Here is a 19,187-nt window from a genome sequence, read left to right on the forward strand (position 1 = left end):
GTCACCTCTGTTAAAGTCCGTCTTATAAAAGCAATGTTTGAATTTTGTGGACACAAGGTTGACCTCACCTACTCTTCAAGCTCCAGACTGGTGGTTTGGTATTTTTATTTTTTACTTGTGTAATCGGCGTTAAATCAGATCGAACCAGTTAAAGACCGGTCTCTTTGGTCTGATTTACAGTTCAATTTATGTCAGCCAACCAGTTTACCTGAATCAGACCGGCCATGGCATAAAGCTCAATTAAATGTGAAAATATTGCACCATTGAGCATTGAACCTTCAACATCTTCACCCAAAGAGAGTGCACATTCCACTGTGGTATTAATTTCTTTCGTGTTTATTTTGAGTAATCATATATTTAATGGCTTTTTGTTAGAAATAAAAAATAATGTAAAACTTTTAGGGATAAATAATGTAAAAAACTTTGAAGCGCCACATCCGTGTTCTCCCCCTCTACAGCGGAAGGAACTGAACCTGCACTACTTAACCCTAAAGTTAATAGTCATAATTTTGAATAAAAATTTAAAAACTTAAAATTAAAGAAAAAACACAAATCTAAAAGCCACCCTAACCTAAGTGCCAACGACAGTTATCCACTCCAATTACTCTTCTTTATTTTTTTTTTCTTGTTTGCCAAAGTTATAAAGGAGAGAGAGAAACTTGAACCCAGGACTTGGGAGCACACTAATGGCTTGAGCCAATCCAGCTAACACCTCATTAGTCTCACTCCAATTAGGTAGTCTAGCCGTGGTAATTTTATACTATCTTTTCTTTTAAAGTTTAAAGTTTTTGAATTTTATTTTTCTAATATAATTTCAAATAAGGAAATGAAGTGGAGTTCAGCTGTAAAAGCTTAAGCACGTGGCTATATTTGAGTAGAAGATACACATTTTGACGTGGTGTATCCATTCTATTCTATAATTCCTCATTTGGATAGGAGAAGACTTTAATTTCTCATTTGGGCAGGGGACGTGGGCTCCATCAAGACTGGGTAGGCCTGAAGGTAAGCCCAGCCTGAGCTAGTGCATGAAGGCGCTGAGATGAGTGAAGAAATACATTGGAAAAATATTGAAAAAAAATTCTGAAAAATTACCAAAAAATTCAGAATTTTTTGTTATAAATACCAACCATTTTTTATTATTAATCTCATACATATAAATAAAATTAATCTCATATGAATAGTAATTGCCCTTAGGTTGCCATGGCAATGGGTGAGAAAACAAAAAAAAATTTGCTAGTGCAGAAATTATTCGCGTGAACAGTGACCACCCTTAGATTGCCATGACAATGGGTGGCTCTTCCACTATGGGTTAAAGTGGTATGAAATAAAAGACCTTGACTTTGTAGTTTTGGTTCACATAAAGGAAGGTGTGTGGGTTGTGAGAGCAAAGACCTTGACTTCAGTGTAATCAGTGGAAACTACTACCACTTGTGCCGCTTTAGTGTAATCAGTGGGAACTATTACCACTTGTGCGGTGTTTACTGGCATTGTATATAATAGAATAGAAGGAAGGTGGTTTGGGATTGGGAATAGGAGAAGCGAAACTTTGTACCTGACTGGCTATCATAAAAATGGTTCCCAGGGGTAGCTACCTTATGAGTCTCTTCATCCTAATGTTGTTGTTCTCATCCAAAGCAGCGTTTGCCAGAGTTTCCCACTATTCAAAAACCAGTTTGTCTCTTTTTTCGTGTTCGACGGAACTTAGAGTTCATCAAAAAGGTATATTCGCATGTATCTTTGATTACAATTAGATCAACTTTACATAAAGGAAGGCGTGTGGGTTGTGAAACGCGCAAAGACCTTGACTTTAGTGTAATCAGTGGAAAAATCAAGTTTTTTATTTATTTATTGTCATCGCAGAAGAGAACAAAGGTGTAGAGCTTTTGAAGATGAATGATACTTACGTGTGGAAGAAAACAAAAGCAGATGACCCACACGGAGCGGGTTCAGGTAAAGTGGGATAAATTAAAAACATACCTATATACAAGGGTGGATCCATATTGGGGCAGAGGGGTCCCCTACAAGCTCGGAATCCACCATTGGGGGTGAAGATGTTGACCACTGAAAATTGCCCACAATCTGCTTGATGAAATGCTCCAGAGGTCGCAGCACAGCAGGCAGATTACCTTATTTCCATTTTCAGCATTTAAGTAAATGTTTTTTTCCTTTTACTTTCATTTATTTTTATATTACTCCATTTACTTAAGTTTACAATATAAATAAGAAAGTACCCCTCCATTTGGATTCAAATAAACATACTAGACAATTAAATTCCCACCAAATCAAAATATGAAAAATCGATTTTAGTGCAAAATACGATTTATGCTAAAAATGATAGCTCATTAAGTCAATATATACTTCTTACTAAAATCCCATAAAATCAAGTTTTCTTATTTGATGTGTAAGGAATAAAAGCCGCCAAACTTTATCTTGAGAAAATGATTATTTCGAAAAACAATTTTTCATACTTAGCCAATATTTTTACATAAAACAATTTTTCATGTATGATATGAATGCATGCAAGGACCTAAGGTCATTCTAGGTAAAAATCCTTAGATGTTCGATCCACAAAGAGTTTTACAAGAATAACCTAACTCTTACACATTGAAGAAATATTTGTTTGAATAAGCTCCACCTAAGACAATACTCATAAGGGTCCAAAGTTTGAGAGCTATAACCCCAAAGAAATGCAGATAAAGCCCAAAATGAAAACGACGACCGACCTCAAAAATGACGTAAATGTCCTAAAATGAGCAGGATTGGGCTAATATATATTCGAAACATCGACTGGTCGGCCCAGACTGAGTATACTAAAGCCGAGGGGGTGGTCAGCTGACCCTTTTCAAATTTGGCAAGTAAATTACTCAAACGGTCCTCTGTACCCAAGTTACATTTTGGTCCCTAAGCATTATTTGTTCAAATGGTCCACCAACTCTTTATTAATCGACGCTTTGGTCCTACCATTACATTTTCTGTTAAATTTAGTCATGTGAGCAACACATGCTATATTTGTAGGGATATATATATATATATATATATATATTCTATGTATGTGTGTTATGTTCGTGTTCGACGGAACTTAGAGTTCATCAAAAAGGTGTATTCGCATATATCTTTGATTACAATTAGATCAACTTTACAAAAGCAATGTTTGGTGATGAGAGCAGCTGGACATACAAGATAAGGCAAGCTAGACAGCATAATAAATTTGTCATTGTTTTTTGTTTCTTCAAACAATTGTGTATTTGATGGCTTTATTTATAGCTATTATTCTACATGCACTGATTCCGTTTTGAATTTTGGATAGGAGAAGACTTTTTAAGTCTTTCCTACACCTCAGTCAAAGTCATTGTCTTACATTTTGAGACCTCATGTTCATTACTTTTCCGCAAATTTGGAATATGGGAGAAGACTTTGAAGTCACCTCTGTTAAAGTCCGTCTTATAAAAGCAATGTTTGAATTTTGTGGACACAAGGTTGACCTCACCTCCTCTTAAGCAAATTCCACCAATTAAGCAAAAAACATGCTCCCTATTTAGCTAAAAACACAAAAAAGCTTCTCTCTAAAAAAATTCAACTCCAACCACATTCCCTAATTTGGAGAGTCATAAATGCTTTACTTCTAGTTGTCATAAATGCAATACTTATTTTTTAATTTAATTACTGATTTTGCAATAAGATTTTCATATTCAATAATGAATATTGCCAAATAATTGTAGGTTTAATTGTTATTCAATTTTGATATTCTATGATTTTCTGCTTTGAAAACAAGATATCATATGAAAAGAATTATATATAAATAAAAAAAGGTGTTTGTGTGTTGTAAAATATATATAGCGAAAAGAAATTTTTAAAAAAATTTATCGTGCTCTGCAAATTCATAGGGTAGAGGATACCAAAGTTGATTGTCATTCAACTTCAAATTCACCAAAAAATGTCGATCTCCCAAAGTCCTTTGGGACCACCCTGACTAAACGATTTATTTTTTGTTAAAGACAATGTCTTGCATTTAAATGCAAATGAATTTTCTTGTTGAATTTTGATGAAATTGTGACATTTCTTTTTTGTTAGAAGAAATTGATAGTTAGCAACTTGGATGCTTGACAATGTTCATATTTTGTTTCTGACTAAAATGTACAACATTGGAAAATTGACAAAAGGAAGGTGGTTTGAAATGTGCAAATACCTTGACTTTAGGGTTCACTAGCAAAAGGTGCCCGCGCGATGCTGCGGGTTTTAAAATTGCGTGAAATGTGTATAAAGCGATGAAAATAGGCAGGGAACATCTCAACTACCCAATTGCCAAAACACTCAAAGGATTTACCAACATGTTCAAATATTGTAATCATCTAAACCTATCATTACAACAACAAATTAACACCAACCAATTGTCAATTGATGCCATTAGCTAATTCCTATGCTCTATTCACAAAACTTAAAACAATTAATTGAAATTTCAGCCTAGAAACTCACCCCTTGCTTAACAGAACTGAAAACACCAACCAAACTGCTCTATCCAAAGCAAAGAAAGACCACCTGCAAAATATCAAAAGAAAACATGATTTTTTTAAAAAGAAGAAAAAGAAAAAACAGAAAAATCGGGGAAGAAATTAGCTTGAGTATTTTATGCATGCACAATCTTTTCATTAAACCAAAAAATTAGCTTGAGCAAAATCTGTATGGAAAGAAACCACAGGGAAAATGTATGTAATTGAGTTCCTTACCTCTCCAACATTAAATATAAATCTTTGCTTGTCAAAGAATAGCAACACTGAAGGAGATGTATCTTGCGTATCCATTCCAGTCCCTAGCAGCTGCAAAGAGTAGAAGCATGGCCAAATTATTAGCCCATGAAAAGGAAAAAAAACAATATAACCAAACTCTGCATTCTGAAATTAGGATATACAAACTTTTTTAGTTTTCAATAAGTCTCCATTCAATGCAAAAATCAACAAAAATCCGCTTGGTAAATCAAACCCACAAACAAAAAAACCTATGAATTTTAACTTTTCTGAATTCTTTCTCGTCATCTCTAATGTCCACAAACAGAATTCCAATTTAGAAGTCAGATTTTCAAATCCCACATATTTCCTAAACCAATCTTCTTCAAGTCAACTATGCTAAAACATTGCAATCAGTTCCTAGAATCACACTCCCAAATTTTCTTTCCCCTACCAAAACAAAAATTATCAAATTCAAATCCCCAGTCCCATAAACCAGTATAAGAACGAATTTGAATTAAAACCCTGTAGTAAAAGAATGAACATGTCTTTAAACATAACTACCCAAATAGCAGCATATCCTGCTTACCAAAACAGAGCTATCCTAAACCCTGTAACAAAAGAACCAGCATATCCAAATACCGATTTTGAGGGTTTACCAACTAATTTTTAATAATCAAACAGAAAACCTTACCAAAAGCAATCATATAGTATTTTAATAACTAAATTGTTTCACCTGGTTTCATCAAAATAATAACACAATCAAATCAATTTCAGTATTTGGATAACATTTGCAAATCAATAACACAGATCCACTATGAGGAAAAATTAGGAATTTGGACTTTTAGGGCAGCAAATTAAAACAGGTCTTATAGTTTAATAAAATAAGATCCAAGATATTAGTAACAAAAAAAAAATGAAAAAGAAGAACAACAAAAATTGAATGGAAAGATGAAGCAAAATTTACTTACAGATCAGTGAGAGAAAGAGACCGAAACATAGAAAAAGCTGGAGTTCAATCTTAAGAAGAAGACCAACGCTCGCCACTCCTATAAAGTCAAAGCCTCCAGATAACAATTGATAACAAACTTAGAACAATTGTGATAATTTATAATTAAATAGGTATGAGAGAATTAAGCCAAAACACTCAACCTTTAATAGCCTCAAATCAATGGGTGTTTATTCTATTGCTACAAATTTGGAAACTGGTAGGTGTTAGTGCAAACAAATGGGAAAATTTAGTGAAGACAATGGCTATTATTACAGAATTAAGGCCACAAAATCAACTGCACAAACCACAATTTAAATACCCCACATTCTACGAATGTGGTGGACAAAAGTATAATGTCATTGCCACAAATTATTAAATACCTATAACAGAATGAATCCAAAAGACCCAGCCTTTAATAGAATCAAACCAAATACCCATAACAGAATCAAACCATGTGCAAGTTTGTTGTACAAAAGAATAGATTATCTCTAGACACCTATGGTCAAAACTGATACATGTATTCCCATTTATAGGCTATGTTAATTTAATGGAGAAGCTATAAAACCAGAAATAACCTATAAACACCTATAGGTTATAGAACCCTAATCAACTTACTGATAGCATCAAGGGAAGCCAAGAGGACCTGTCCGGGAACTATGGCAAAGAATGCATTCCCTGCTTGGGATTTAACCAAACGTCCCATCACTGATCAAATCGTAATACCAACCCCATCAAGCATAGATTTGCCAAGCTTTTATGCCATTTTTGACAACTACTATCACTGAATTAGCAAAATAAAGTAGAAGAACTGATAAGAAAAAATAAATTTAATGTGTTAAACTTATAACCATAAAAACTTAAAAAGAAATTCATATAGTCCTCAGGGGAACCTTTCAAATTGATTCAGTATGAAATCTAACATTAAAAAATCATAAAATAAACCTAACCTCCAACATAAAATACCCATTTCATATGAGATTTCCTTCCCTGTTTCTGCTTCATGTCACCTATATACCAAAGAAAAGATATCAAGAGAAATATCATTTTAAGGTATAAAAATAAACCATAACTATGAAGGAAGAAACACATTCATTGTCCACATCTCAATTCATTATAAGGTATAAAAATAAACCACAACTAATCCTAAAATTAAGGATTTAAAGTAACAAATTTACAATAAAGATTTTTTTTTAAAAAGTTCAAACTTAAAATGGAACCAAGTGAAAGAAGAGAAATTTACCAAAGGCTATGGAGCATAAAGCATTTAAGTTTTTGAGAAGAATGTGCAGAGAAATCGGGTGTAAAAGAAGGTGTGGATATGCTGATAGGTTTTCATAATATTCCAGAGGATGCCTATGACGCAACCTCCTTCACATCTGCCACCAAAGCCAAACATCAAATACAAAATACGATTCAAATTATCGAAACAAAATTAGAAAAAAGCGAAATAAATGTGATAAAAGAGTGACGCTTTGGGGTCAAAGGTGGAGCCCTTTGGCAACAAATTGGATTTTGCCAGGAGGAGAGTTGAGAAGGAACCACTTCCCCACCCCAAAAAAACATTGACTACATTAGACACTAACAAATAATCAAAATGGGTACAAATTTATTAATTGGAAAAAAATAAAGTATAAACGGCAAAGAGAACAAACCTCATTAATGGCAAGCACTTGGCCATTGCTCTTCTTGACCTTCTTCAGCTTCCTCATGAAATACCTAATCCAAACAAATCAACCAACAATATTAAGTTTAACCAAAAATTCACCAATGAACATTTGGGAAGGCTAAGGATTATTCCAGAACTTGGACTTGGCGTGAACCTCATTTGTGGCCCAGAGCTTCATTTGGTAAATCTTGGGGTGCTCATTAGATGCCATAGGGAGCTTTCTCCCAACAACCTGGTACTGGTGGAACTGCAACACAAAAAAGACACCATTAATTGCAGCTTTACCATTTGACATGCCCTAAGAGAAATATATCACACAAAAACAAATACCAAATTAAATGGAACCTAAGAAACTGTGAAGATAATTTCTAGATATTTGTTCACCAAATTTCATACAACAATCCTCCACTTAAACTGACTGTTCACAACAATACTAAGAATTTGTAGGCATATTACATATGCAATATTTGGCTAATCCATTTCACCAGCAACCATATATTTAACTAAATAAACTATGTCGAAAACCAAATGGGTATTCTTCCAGAATAAAACCAACCTTCTTGAAGCATACCCATCTAAGTTATAAGAACCCCTTAGCATCCCAATACCCTAACATGGAAAAAAGAAGCATAATTTAGAATTCTGTAACAGAAATTGTCTCATTAAATTAAACAGAAATAAAAAACAGCGAATTTAAGGCTGAGATGTAATCGACTTATTGAAAGAAAAAAAATTGAGGGTGAGAGAACGATTGACAAACCTCTTTGCTAGTCCAAATGCGGAACCCTACTTCGTTTTTTCTTGCAACACCTTCAAAGTCAGTCAACATTCTGTGCTGTTCTACAAAAGATATTTACGAACACAGAACGTCATAAAATACCTTTATTGTAAATTTGTTCAACACAAAAAATCCAGAACCAAAAAATTTGACGAAATTCTATTAAAAGAAAAATAACTGAAATTAAAGAGAGGGAGAGAGAACATTGTATCCCTCAACTTCTGTAAATATACACTGCTCTGTCCCACAACATCAGCAAGGGCAATGGCAAGCCTTTATTCACGCACAAACACCACCGCCATTACCAATTCAAAAGCTCTGTTCAATCCCATCACAGGGGAGAAATACAATCAAAATTAATAAAAGGGAAAGAAATTGAAATACAGTGGAGGCGATTAAAAGATGCAAACCTTGTTTCTATTTCAAAGTCCACGAATAGATGTAAGTGCACCATTTTGTTGTAGTCCTGCAATGCACAGAGTCATCAGCTTCACCCAAGCAACTCCGCATGCCAATTCAAATCTACCATGAACCAATCCATAAGCCCAAACATAGAACCCAATTATATGATAAACCATCACACAAAAGGCTTAATTTTGGTCCAAAAGGGCAATTCGAGGATATGGTTCTTACTTGAAATGCTTTGTTGAGGTTGCAAAATCACCTTTTTCCTCATGCTCAAACCATTCAATAACCAAAAAACAATGAAAGGAAATTTTCATTGTAATGCTAAGCACATGTATGAAAGAACAAAGGCACCAACTTTTCAATCCAACATAATTATAGAACAAAGACTCAAACTTTTTCCTTTATGTCCTTGAGTTTCCACAGAAACCCAAGTGATTTCAATAAAAAGTACTAATGTTATTAAGTGGGTGACCTCAAATGCTCTTATAAGCATAATTATTGAACTCCTACCCACAAAACAACAGTAAAATGTTTAAAAGATGACATTTTCTGTTTTTTTCTTGCATTTTCTAAGCAAACAAACAGAGAGTAAGTAGGTTTCTACATATTTTATACAGTGTAAAATCAGATTTTTTGTTTGAATGATCTTATATTGAACCAACCATCTCTACCTTCCAGCTAAGAGACTGGTCGATTAGTTCAGAATATCAGCTCCTAATCATATTTTCTTTTAGATGCAAACAGATATTAAGCTCCTAGGGTTCATTATCCACATGCTCAAATAGAGAGAGACAGAGAGATCTTGACTGCTTAATAATTTTTTGGGCAAGAATCAAAGGATTGAACAGCACGCTCAGAAACCCATCAGCAAGCCATTAATCCGTTAAAAAGTAAAGGGATGCAAACCTGAAGAGAAAAGATGGAAGAACTTGCAGATCGAAAATCTCTCAGACGAACGTTGCACAGAGGATGAAAGATGGTTGAACCAACGAATGAGCAGATGAGATGAGATGAAGACCAAACGAACGGCGAGATTCGCAAGGCGCTAGCCCAAATGGAAATCTACGGCCCCAAAGGAATCCCGAAGATCGAAGCCGTGCATTCCATGGCTGCCCCCAACCAGCCCAACCAAGCTGGTTCGAAGCGGACGATCGTTGTGGAAACGAAACAGTGGGGAGAGTTAGCATCCAAAGAGAGAAGGGCAAAAAAGGAACATAAGGAAAATTTCAGTAAAGGGCAAAATCGGCACTTCACTATTCCTAAGCTACAGTCTAGGAATAGTGAATTCGTGAACTCAGTTTTAGTATATATATAATTTAGGACACGCTTTTGACAAAAGTGCCTTTTATACCATGACTTTAGGGGTTCGTTTGGGACGTGCTTTTAACAAAAGCGCCTTTATTATAAAAAGTTGAAAATTTTCCATAAAAAATCCAAGTACTCCATGAAAAAGTACTTAGGATTGTGCTCACTAAAAATGTTTTCCCAAAAAGTGCTTCTACGACCGAAATATTCTTTTAAATTTTTCTATCAACCTTGTCTACAAAGTACTTTTAGCCCTGTCTATCATAAAGCTTTTTATGTCTTTTTATGTCTTTCCTATACCTCAGTTAAAGTCATTGTCTTACATTTCTCCATAAATGTAATGCAAATTTTGAATTTTCTTGTTGAATTTAATTGATGAAATTGACAGAATAATTAACATCTTGGTTGCTGAAGAATGTGAAATACCACGTTGGAGACTTAACCAAATATTACGTTAGGCGGTTCTCATTCATACTATAGCTCAGGCATAATTTATCTTGAAAAGACCTTGACTTTATTTTTGGTTCACATAACTAATCAGTGAAAACTATGTGACAACTACAACTTATTTGAAATCTCTCTCTCTCTCTCTCTCTCTCTCTCTCTCTCTCTCTCTCTCTCTCTATATATATATATATATGAATATGAAAACTAGGACTTATTTGAAATCTCTCTCTAGAACAGCCGTATGTATACATTGATCAATTGTTTAGCATGATTCACTATTACAACATGCCTTATAAGACTCCAAGATACGATCCCTAATACACAGGCTCAAGGAACCTTGAGTAAAGTCGCAGTGGAGCAGACGAGATGGCAAGCTCAGAAACCTTGAGTAAAGTCGCAGTGGAGCAGACGACGTTATCGATCACAACCTGCAAAGCAAAAGAAGTGAATGGTCAAGAGAGAGACGCATAGCAAAAAGTGAAAGACAGACGAAGAGAGAGATCTGTGACGACGAGGGAGGAAGAGAGATGAGGAAAATTCAGAGGGACTGTTTAAGAGAGTTGAGAGCGCTGCGAAAAATAGGGGAGGGAATGTATTCGAGTTGGAAGGAAATCTAAAAATTTTAAGTCTAGAGCGAACTCACTTAAGAGCCTAGAGTGTTTTAAAAGACAACCTTTGTAATTACAAATGTCGTCTTTTAAAACAGAATTCTATTTTAGTGGTGTATAAAATTGTATATCACGACGCTTTTGTAATATCTTTTAAAACACACCTATAGTTTTAAACTACACCGTCGTCTATTTTGTGTCGTGTTTTTACAATTTTGTAGTAGTTTTAAATTCAGCACAAGGTTTAGTTCTAGAAATTAAAATGTGATGTGAATTTTCTACAACAGGTGGTAATAAATAGAATAATCTGGTTAAACCAGTTACTCTGATATAAAACAGAACAATACATATGCTAAAGTTGATATGAAAAGAAGTACTCAAATGACTACAATATACATATGGCACACGCAAATCAGATCGTAATGAGTTGTTCAAGGGTAATATCAATTGATCTTCTATTGGAAGAAGCAGTTGGGAACGATAACGCCTGAGAAACCATGTGCATTGTTGGCCTCGATTGTGGATGGGAATGTCTGCATGCAATTGATAGCCTTGCAATGGTTATGAGTTCATCTTGAAGTTGAGGTGTAGGAGGGGGAAGGCTTTGGTCCAACACATCCTTGAGAAATATGTTTGGATAGGTGGTGGATGGAAATGAAAAGGAGGAGACGAAATCGCCTAGCTGCTTTCCCATGATCACTTCCAGTGCCAGCACTCCAAAGCTATAAACATCACATTTTTCTGTTACCTTCATTGTATAAGCCAGCTCTGCGTGCAAATTAAGGAAGAGCAAATCATTAATATAGATATATCCAGAATTAATTTTTTAAGAAAAAACTTCTATATTTTAGTATTTTACCTGGTGCTACATATCCATATTTGCCTGCAAGAGCAGTCCAATTCGACGAGTCTGGATTCAAAAGCTTAGCAGTGCCGAAGTCCGAAACACAAGGCTCATAGTCACAGTGCAGCAAAATGTTGCTGCTTGTTATGTCTCGATGCACAATTGGTGGTGAGCAATCATGATGCATATAACACAACGCATGAGCAACACCTTTTACAATTCTCACCCTTGTGCTCCAGTCCAATTTTTTAGCTTCATTCTCGTTGCTCAAGATTGCAGCCAAGCTACCTGTTTCCAAATACCCATAGACCAAAAACGAGTGATGGGCACTTGAACAAAAGCCAAGAAACTTCACAATGTTTCGGTGTCGAATCTGAGTTAAGGCCCTTATTTCATTAAGGAACTCCTTCCTAGATCCCTCCTCACCATCAAGTGTTTGATGGAATTTCTTCACTGCAACAATGCTGCCTGATGGGAGCTTTGCCTTGTAGACGCTTCCCTGTCCTCCCTTCCCGATGCAATGAATGACATCAAAACCATTGGTTGCTTCCATGATTTCTCCATACATTTTTCTTCCGTCAAAATTAGATATTGAGAAAAAGCTTTCGTGCATATTGCTCTGTTCGATTTCCTGTTCTTGCTTTCTTCTATTTCTTCTTCTTCCAATCAAAACAAATACCAGGAAAGCAAGTAAAAGTGTTCCCAAGATAGGGAAAATGATTAAGAACGCCTTTCTTGAGGTATGTTTATGCTCCACAGAATGATTGCAGGGTTTTAGTCCTTCAACGTTGCCACACAATCCGTTATTCCCTTCCATTCGAGCATTTTGAAATGCTTTGTTGTTGGGGATTGGACCCTGCAGTTGATTGTAGGATATGTCGATGTCATTCAAGCCATGCATTTCATCAAAACTTGTTGGAATGAGACCGGTAAGATTATTGTGGGAAAGATTCAACGTCTCCAAGCTTTGCATACTGCTCATTTCTGATGGTATCTTACCCTGAAGTGAGTTGTGACTTAGATCAAGTTGGGACATATGAACTAACTTCCCCAACTGAAACGGAATTTCTTGACTGAACTTGTTATTGCTCAAATTCAAATAGTGTAATTTGAGCAAGTAACCAAAAATGCCTGGAATTGACTCATTGAATTTGTTGGCGGACAAGTCAAGATATTCAATATCAGTCAATGATCCAAATTCTGAGGGTATAGGACCCCAAAGTTGATTTCCATTCAACATCAATTTCACCAAAGAAGTCAATCTCCCAAAGTTCTTTGGGATCACCCCTACTAAACTATTGGAAGAAAGATTGAGTACTTGAATTTGGGTTGCATGGCTGATCTCAGGTGGTATGATACCAGTAAGATTGTTCCCCGCAAAACTAAGGGCTGCTAACTGCGGACACTGTCCCCAGAGGAGTGAGATTTCTCCGTGCAAGTTATTGTGGCTTAGGTCAATATATTGAAGGTTTGGATAGGCACCAAAGCCTTCAGATATATCGCCTGTCAATTGGTTCCCTTCAAGACGAACTCTCACTAAGCTCTTGCAAGTTTTCAAGCTTTTGGGGATTGGACCTATGAAATGGTTGTTATGTGCCGTAAGTTTTTGTAATGATCCACGTTGGCAAATATTTTGGGGCAAATAACCAGAAAAATTGTTATTGTCGAGGTGCAGCATAGTCAACTTCATGAGATTCTCCATCTCTGTGGGGATGGAGCCAGAAAGTTGGTTATCAAAGAGGTGTAACATTTCTAGGTTGCTCAAGTCACCAAGTGAAGTGGGGATGGAACCATTGAGTTGATTCTGGCTCAACAATAGTTCCACAATAGATTTCAAGTTCCCTATCTCTTTTGGAATTACGCCGGAAAGCTTATTTTCAAAGAGATAGAGAACGGTAAGGTTTTTCAGATCACCAAAAGATGTCGGGATTGAACCAGATAGATTGTTGTCTTGAATGCATAATTCCACTAGAGACGTCAAATTTCCTAATTCTGAAGGGATAGAACCAGAAAGTGTATTGTTGAACAAGTACATCATGGTTAGGTGTTTTAAATTTCCAAAATCTGAAGGAATGGGACCTGTTAAATAGTTGTCCTCCATGTACAGTTCAGCTAAATTGGAAAGGTTACCAAGAGAAGCTGGAATTGGACCTTCTAGACTGTTTTTTTGCAGAGCAAGCGCATTAAGAAACTTAAGCTGACCGATTTCTCGAGGGATTGAGCCATTTAATTGGTTCCCAATTAGGAGCAGGACTTGAAGATTATTGAGAAGACCAATTTCTGGTGGGATTTTCCCAGACAACTGATTGTAAGAAAGGTCAAAATAGATGAGTTTGGAGAGGAAACGGATCTGAGATGGGATGGCACCAAAGAGTTGGTTCAAGCTGAGGTCAATGTATTCGAGATTAGGGAGGGACGGGAATGGAAATTCATATAGCGTACCTTGAATCCCAGAATTGGTGAGGTTGATCCTGTTGACACTTCCAGCAGTGTTGCATGAAATTCCAGTCCAAACGTTGCATGGGATTGTATTTGCTTTTGGATAGTAAGCCCATGAGGTCAGATTATTCTTGGTTTGATTTTGAAAGTTACCTTTCCATTTGAGAAGAGCCTCTGCTTCAAGAAAAGAAGCAAAAGCAATGTTTGGTGATGAGAACAGCTGGACATACGAGATAAGGCAAGCTAGACAGTATAATAAATATGCCATTGTATTTTTGTTTCTGTAGTATTTGATGGCTTTATTTATAGCTATTATGTACATGCACTGATTCCGTTTTCCACAATATATCATACGAGATAAGAGGTAGCAATAAATGCAATGTTTGAATTTTGTGGTATGTTAAAGTCATCGTCTTATAAATGCAATGTTTGAATTTTGTGGTTGAATTTTAATGATGAAATTGTTAGAAGAGTTCATCATTAAAATTCAACCACAAAATTCAAACATTGCATTTATAAGACGATGACTTTAACATACCACAAAATTCAAACATTGCATAGAAGAGTTAACCATGAGATGTGGTGTGGTGGTAGCTCACCTCATCCCTTAACCATGAGGTTGGGAGTTCGATCCCCGCCCATGGGAATGGAGCACATTTCGTGGCCAGCTGTTTACCTCCTTTGGGAGAGCTCCCGCAGCGAAAGGGATTAGTCACTGCTGTCGGCGGTGGACACCCTTGGGTCTAACCAAAAAAAAGAAATTGTTAGAAGAGTTAGCAATAACTTGGATGCTTGACAATGTTCATTCCTTGTTTTTGGCTGTTGAATAATGTTAAATACGATTGAAAACTTAACGAAATAAAATACAATATAGTATAAGTGCATGGTTCCACACAACTAATTAGTAGATTAGGCATAATTCATCTTGCAAAGGACGAGAGAAACTCATACCTGGCTAACGTTGTTTACGTGATGACTCTCAGCATGTGAGGGGTTGTGAGGGATTTACAACTACAGGGTTAAAATTAATAAAATTGAAACTATGGGGACCAAAAAATAACTTTCTCCTTTATTTATTGTATGTGATTGTATTTGATTTTTATATGAGATTGTAAGGATATGTATTGTAAGATGAACAACGGGCTGCAGTATTTTAGGCAAAAAATTATGGACTCATGAGTCACGGCACACCATGATACGCTGAAGAGTGAACTGAAGCACTCTCAAACCAGTTTACCATGGCGGTAATTTCAGGATTCAAAAGTTGGTTGAGCAAAACTTATGACAGGACCCGCCCCAAATTTCTCGAAACTCGGGACGAATCTTGTGGAAATCCCGGCATCACACCAATGCCGGGCTCACTCACTAAAGTGTAGCCTCCTTTTTCAAAAGGAGTAAGGGCCCGAGACTTTCTGCCAAAATTCGTGAGTCTCCCCTATAATTTGAACATTTCCCAAAATTTCCACATGCATAAAATACATTTGATATTACCCAACCCGCAGCATGCACAAAATAATTTCATGCAATTCACAAAATTGGCCTTCGGCCTTCAAACAATCCGTAAACAAACTACCAACAAAGTCCTTATGCCAAATAATAAATTCAAACACATTTAAGAATGCCAAACGTAATTCACATCATCTAACTTTCCAAGCTATCCAATATGCGAGGTTTTAACCTCCTAACGCAAACACAAATAGTTTAAAGTCTCGGCCCAAATCCTACAAAAATCCAAACGGGTTTTACCCCTAATTTGACCACAACATACTAACACCACCCTCCCGTAGTCAAAACGGGAGTATGAACAATTATCTAATCACACCTCAGTTTCAACTGAGTTTCAGGACCAAAGACGAGGTCAGAACCCAACTCAATAAAGCACATAAATAAAATCTAGTCCGCGGCTACACCTAGACACTACCCTAGGCTGCCTACATACCCCTTGAGAGGGATCAAGCCACACGTAGTTCTTTTCACTAAATCCTGATTCCAACCACATAAAATACCTTACAGCAATACAAATAATAAGCGCTAGAATTTATCCCTTTCCACTTTCTTCAAATTATAACCTACCAGGCACAATCTTTTTCAAACGTCTTGCTTTCCCAATATAATATAATAATTCTTTATTCATCTTCTTGTTAATCACATAAAATCTCCCCATACGCGGAAACTCCAACATCACGTATGGAGTGCATCAACACTGCCGGAAAATCCTCGCCACGTGCGACCTCAACATAATATCACAATAACTCCCCATATGCTGGAACTACCAACGCCACGTATGGGGTATGTCCGCATGCCGGAAAATCCTACGACACGTGGGACCTCAACATCATATCACATATCTCCCGTACGCCGGAACTACTAACGCCACGTATGGGGTCTATCAACACACCGGAGAATCCTACGACACGTGTGACCTCAACATAATATCACATGTTCTTCCCATACGCCGGAACTACCAACGCCACGCGTGGAAGTTTAGTAACTGGGGGTGGTACTTACATAGTGTAATCATACATCTTTATATCTTTATAATATATATATATATAAATTTCCAATATTGCATAAACCTCAACCACAACATAGCATCAGATAATCCCCCAATTAAAACAATAAATTAATTTTCCTAGGAAGGTAAAGCTACCTCGGAAGATGCACGGTCAACTAAGGGTCAAACTACCCAAACTTGGCTAAATGAGCACACGGGGCCCACGACCTCCAACTTCCGATCCGAAAGTTCACATGGGTTCTACAAGGCTTAGGACACACGTCCTGCAAGTTTGGTTCAGATCGGACGGTCGAATCGATCACAATCGCACGATCGAGCGATTCTGCAAACCTAACCTAGGGTTGGCATTTAGGAAGTATCCGGAAGTCCGTTTTACAATCCGTCGAATCCTACACGGTCCTAAGGATGTCTATATTATCATATACTAATTTGGACTTGATCCAACGGTCCGAACATATCGAACCCAGATAACCCACAATATGCATAATCCGTTCGGGGTTCAAGCGTCAATCGAATGGAATCCGAAAGAACCCACGCGCTCATAAGGACCAGGAGATCACATCGGGACACAATGCCCCTTTTCTCTGATGCCACACTCATTGGCGTAGCGTGGATGGCTTGATCAAATTTCGACAACCTAAAATCTTCAAAACTGGAAACCCAGCTTCCTACCCTAGGTAAAACACCTATTTGGAACCCATTTTGTTCTTGGACCTACCCCAAAAATTGAACGGAAGTGGCGGAATCGGAGGCGAAAACCGGCCAAATTTCCATCACTTAATCAACCTCCAAAATGCAGAAATCTCTCAAATTTAACCCAATGAGACGAGAAAGAACGGTCGAGAGGTTCAAAATCCACACCGGATCGTGCGGAATGGAGGCTGACGATGGCGAACGAAGGCGATGAAGTTCTGTCAAAACCGACCCGATTTCGAGCCATTTCGACGGATTCGACGGTGGTGGCGTCGGAGATGGTGGAAAAGGGGGGTGGCGGATTCGAACCCGACCGATCTAGTAGCCGGTGGAGGCGGCGGTGGCCAAAAGGGGCCGTCGGTGAACGCGGTGCCCGAAGTCGTGCGAACTAAAGAGAGAGAGAGAGAAGTGAGAGTTTTTCGACTTTTATCAAACCCTTTTTCGCAATATTTACGATTATGCCACTGAGGGTATTTTGATCGTATCTCTCTCGTTACAACTCCGATTTGAGCTCACTACATGTCTACGGACTCATCTCCCCGTGCTCTATGCAATGGTATAGTCGGAATTCCCAAATTCCTTCCCGATCAACAAGTCAACTTTAAAACTAATAAAATATTATATGGGCAAAATGGTCCTTTATCTTAATAGATTAATATTTACCAATTTATTTAGGACCAGGTCGTTACAACTTACATACTAAACTCGACGGTACAAGTGAATTTCATTAATAAACATAAAAAGATACACATAGTCAGGGGGGGCATAATGAGCTTTACCCTCAAATGCATCTCTATCCATAAATAAAAGTTCAACAAATACAAAAGCTAAAACTGGAGGCTTGACAATGAGAGACTCAGGAAAATTTTGCTCATCACATATTGGAGTAGATAAAGAAGTGCTAGAAGTCAATGTACTAGATGATGACCCATCATTCTTTTTCTTAAAAAAAAAATACAACAAATTCTTTGTTATCTTGGGATTCCGATTGTGATCCGAATTAATAAAAGATAGCCTATGAATAATATGTAGAAAGAATTTTAATCAAACATACCAACAAAAAATCAAACAAATTCTCATGATAGCATTTCAACAATACCAAACCAATAATTCATCCATAATTAAACTCTAGAATACTCAATTTTAACAAAATCCCAAATCAAAGCCCTAGAATACTTCATCCCTAATCAAAGCCTTAATTAATTTCAACAAAATTCCAAAATTATAATTCATCCCTAAACCCTAATACTCAATTTTAAATTATAATTATAATTAAAGATATATAGCAAATGAGAGAATGAGAATAATACTTGTTGTTGACAAAAGGAGAGGAGAAGATGTTGTTGCCAAGCTGCTCACCCAAGATAATAGAAGATGTAGCCAGTAGAGGAGAAGATGTGGTTGAGATGGCTTGAGTCCTCTCTTTTACTTTTCTTTCTAAGAGTTAATTTGGTATGTTAAAGTCATCGTCTTATAAATGCAATGTTTGAATTTTGTGGTTGAATTTTAATGATGAAATTGATAGAAGAGTTAGCAATAACTTGGATGCTTGACAATGTTCATTCCTTGTTTTTGGCTGTTGAATAATGTTAAATACGATTGAAAACTTAACGAAATAAAATACAATGCAGTATAAGTGCATGGTTCCACACAACTAATTAGTAGATTAGGCATAATTCATCTTGCAAAGGACGAGAGAAACTTATACCTGGCTAACGTTGTTTACATGATGACTCTCAGCATGTAAGGGATTGTGAGGGATTTACAACTAC

At 36.7% G+C, this 19,187-nt stretch overlaps 2 protein-coding genes across 31 annotated transcripts; both read right to left on the reverse strand.

Moving 5' to 3' along the window:
• Nucleotides 1-4,272: 4,272 nt before the first annotated feature.
• LOC103340051 (large ribosomal subunit protein eL20-like) lies at nucleotides 4,273-8,407 on the reverse strand. 30 transcript variants are annotated; one of them, XR_016125024.1, is made up of 9 exons: nucleotides 8,139-8,404; nucleotides 7,516-7,625; nucleotides 7,365-7,428; nucleotides 6,953-7,088; nucleotides 6,660-6,719; nucleotides 5,874-5,911; nucleotides 5,693-5,770; nucleotides 4,725-4,814; nucleotides 4,273-4,536 (listed from the first exon to the last, which is right to left on the reverse strand). XR_016125024.1 is itself a non-coding variant. In XM_089047878.1 (4 exons), exons 1-4 carry the CDS (start codon nucleotides 8,205-8,207, stop codon nucleotides 6,711-6,713), a joined length of 252 nt encoding a protein of 83 aa, XP_088904004.1. In that variant the 5' UTR covers nucleotides 8,208-8,405; the 3' UTR covers nucleotides 6,527-6,710. The 30 variants fall into 30 exon arrangements, 3 of the variants coding, with proteins under 3 accessions (XP_088904004.1, XP_016651881.1, XP_088904003.1); XR_016125023.1 differs by having other exon boundaries at nucleotides 5,693-5,785; XR_016125028.1 differs by adding an exon at nucleotides 7,935-7,987 and having other exon boundaries at nucleotides 5,693-6,493; nucleotides 8,139-8,399.
• Nucleotides 8,408-11,218: 2,811 nt separating this feature from the next.
• On the reverse strand, nucleotides 11,219-14,494 carry LOC148918655 (uncharacterized). The gene is made up of 2 exons (XM_089047876.1): nucleotides 11,784-14,494; nucleotides 11,219-11,692 (listed from the first exon to the last, which is right to left on the reverse strand). Exons 1-2 carry the CDS (start codon nucleotides 14,473-14,475, stop codon nucleotides 11,337-11,339), a joined length of 3,048 nt encoding a protein of 1,015 aa, XP_088904002.1. The 5' UTR covers nucleotides 14,476-14,494; the 3' UTR covers nucleotides 11,219-11,336.
• Between the last annotated feature and the right edge of the window lie 4,693 nt (nucleotides 14,495-19,187).

This window comes from Prunus mume, linkage group LG3 (genome assembly GCF_029339155.1).
Source record: "Prunus mume cultivar Tortuosa linkage group LG3, ASM2933915v1, whole genome shotgun sequence".
Lineage (NCBI taxonomy): Eukaryota > Viridiplantae > Streptophyta > Magnoliopsida > Rosales > Rosaceae > Prunus > Prunus mume.

What these genes read in the sequence shown, in the direction of transcription:
- LOC103340051 (XM_089047877.1), bottom strand. Translation starts at nt 8,207, where the DNA reads ATGTTGACTGACTTTGAAGGTGTTGCAAGAAAAAACGAAGTAGGGTTC. An exon ending in GCATTTGGACTAGCAAAGAG is followed by an intron (nt 7,626 to 8,138) that starts GTTTGTCAATCG and finishes TTTGTGTTGCAG; the next exon opens with TTCCACCAGTACCAGGTTGT. An exon ending in GAGGTTCACGCCAAGTCCAA is followed by an intron (nt 7,429 to 7,515) that starts GTTCTGGAATAA and finishes TGTTTGGATTAG; the next exon opens with GTATTTCATGAGGAAGCTGA.
- LOC148918655 (XM_089047876.1), bottom strand. Translation starts at nt 14,475, where the DNA reads ATGGCATATTTATTATACTGTCTAGCTTGCCTTATCTCGTATGTCCAG. An exon ending in ATATGGATATGTAGCACCAG is followed by an intron (nt 11,693 to 11,783) that starts GTAAAATACTAA and finishes ATTTGCACGCAG; the next exon opens with AGCTGGCTTATACAATGAAG.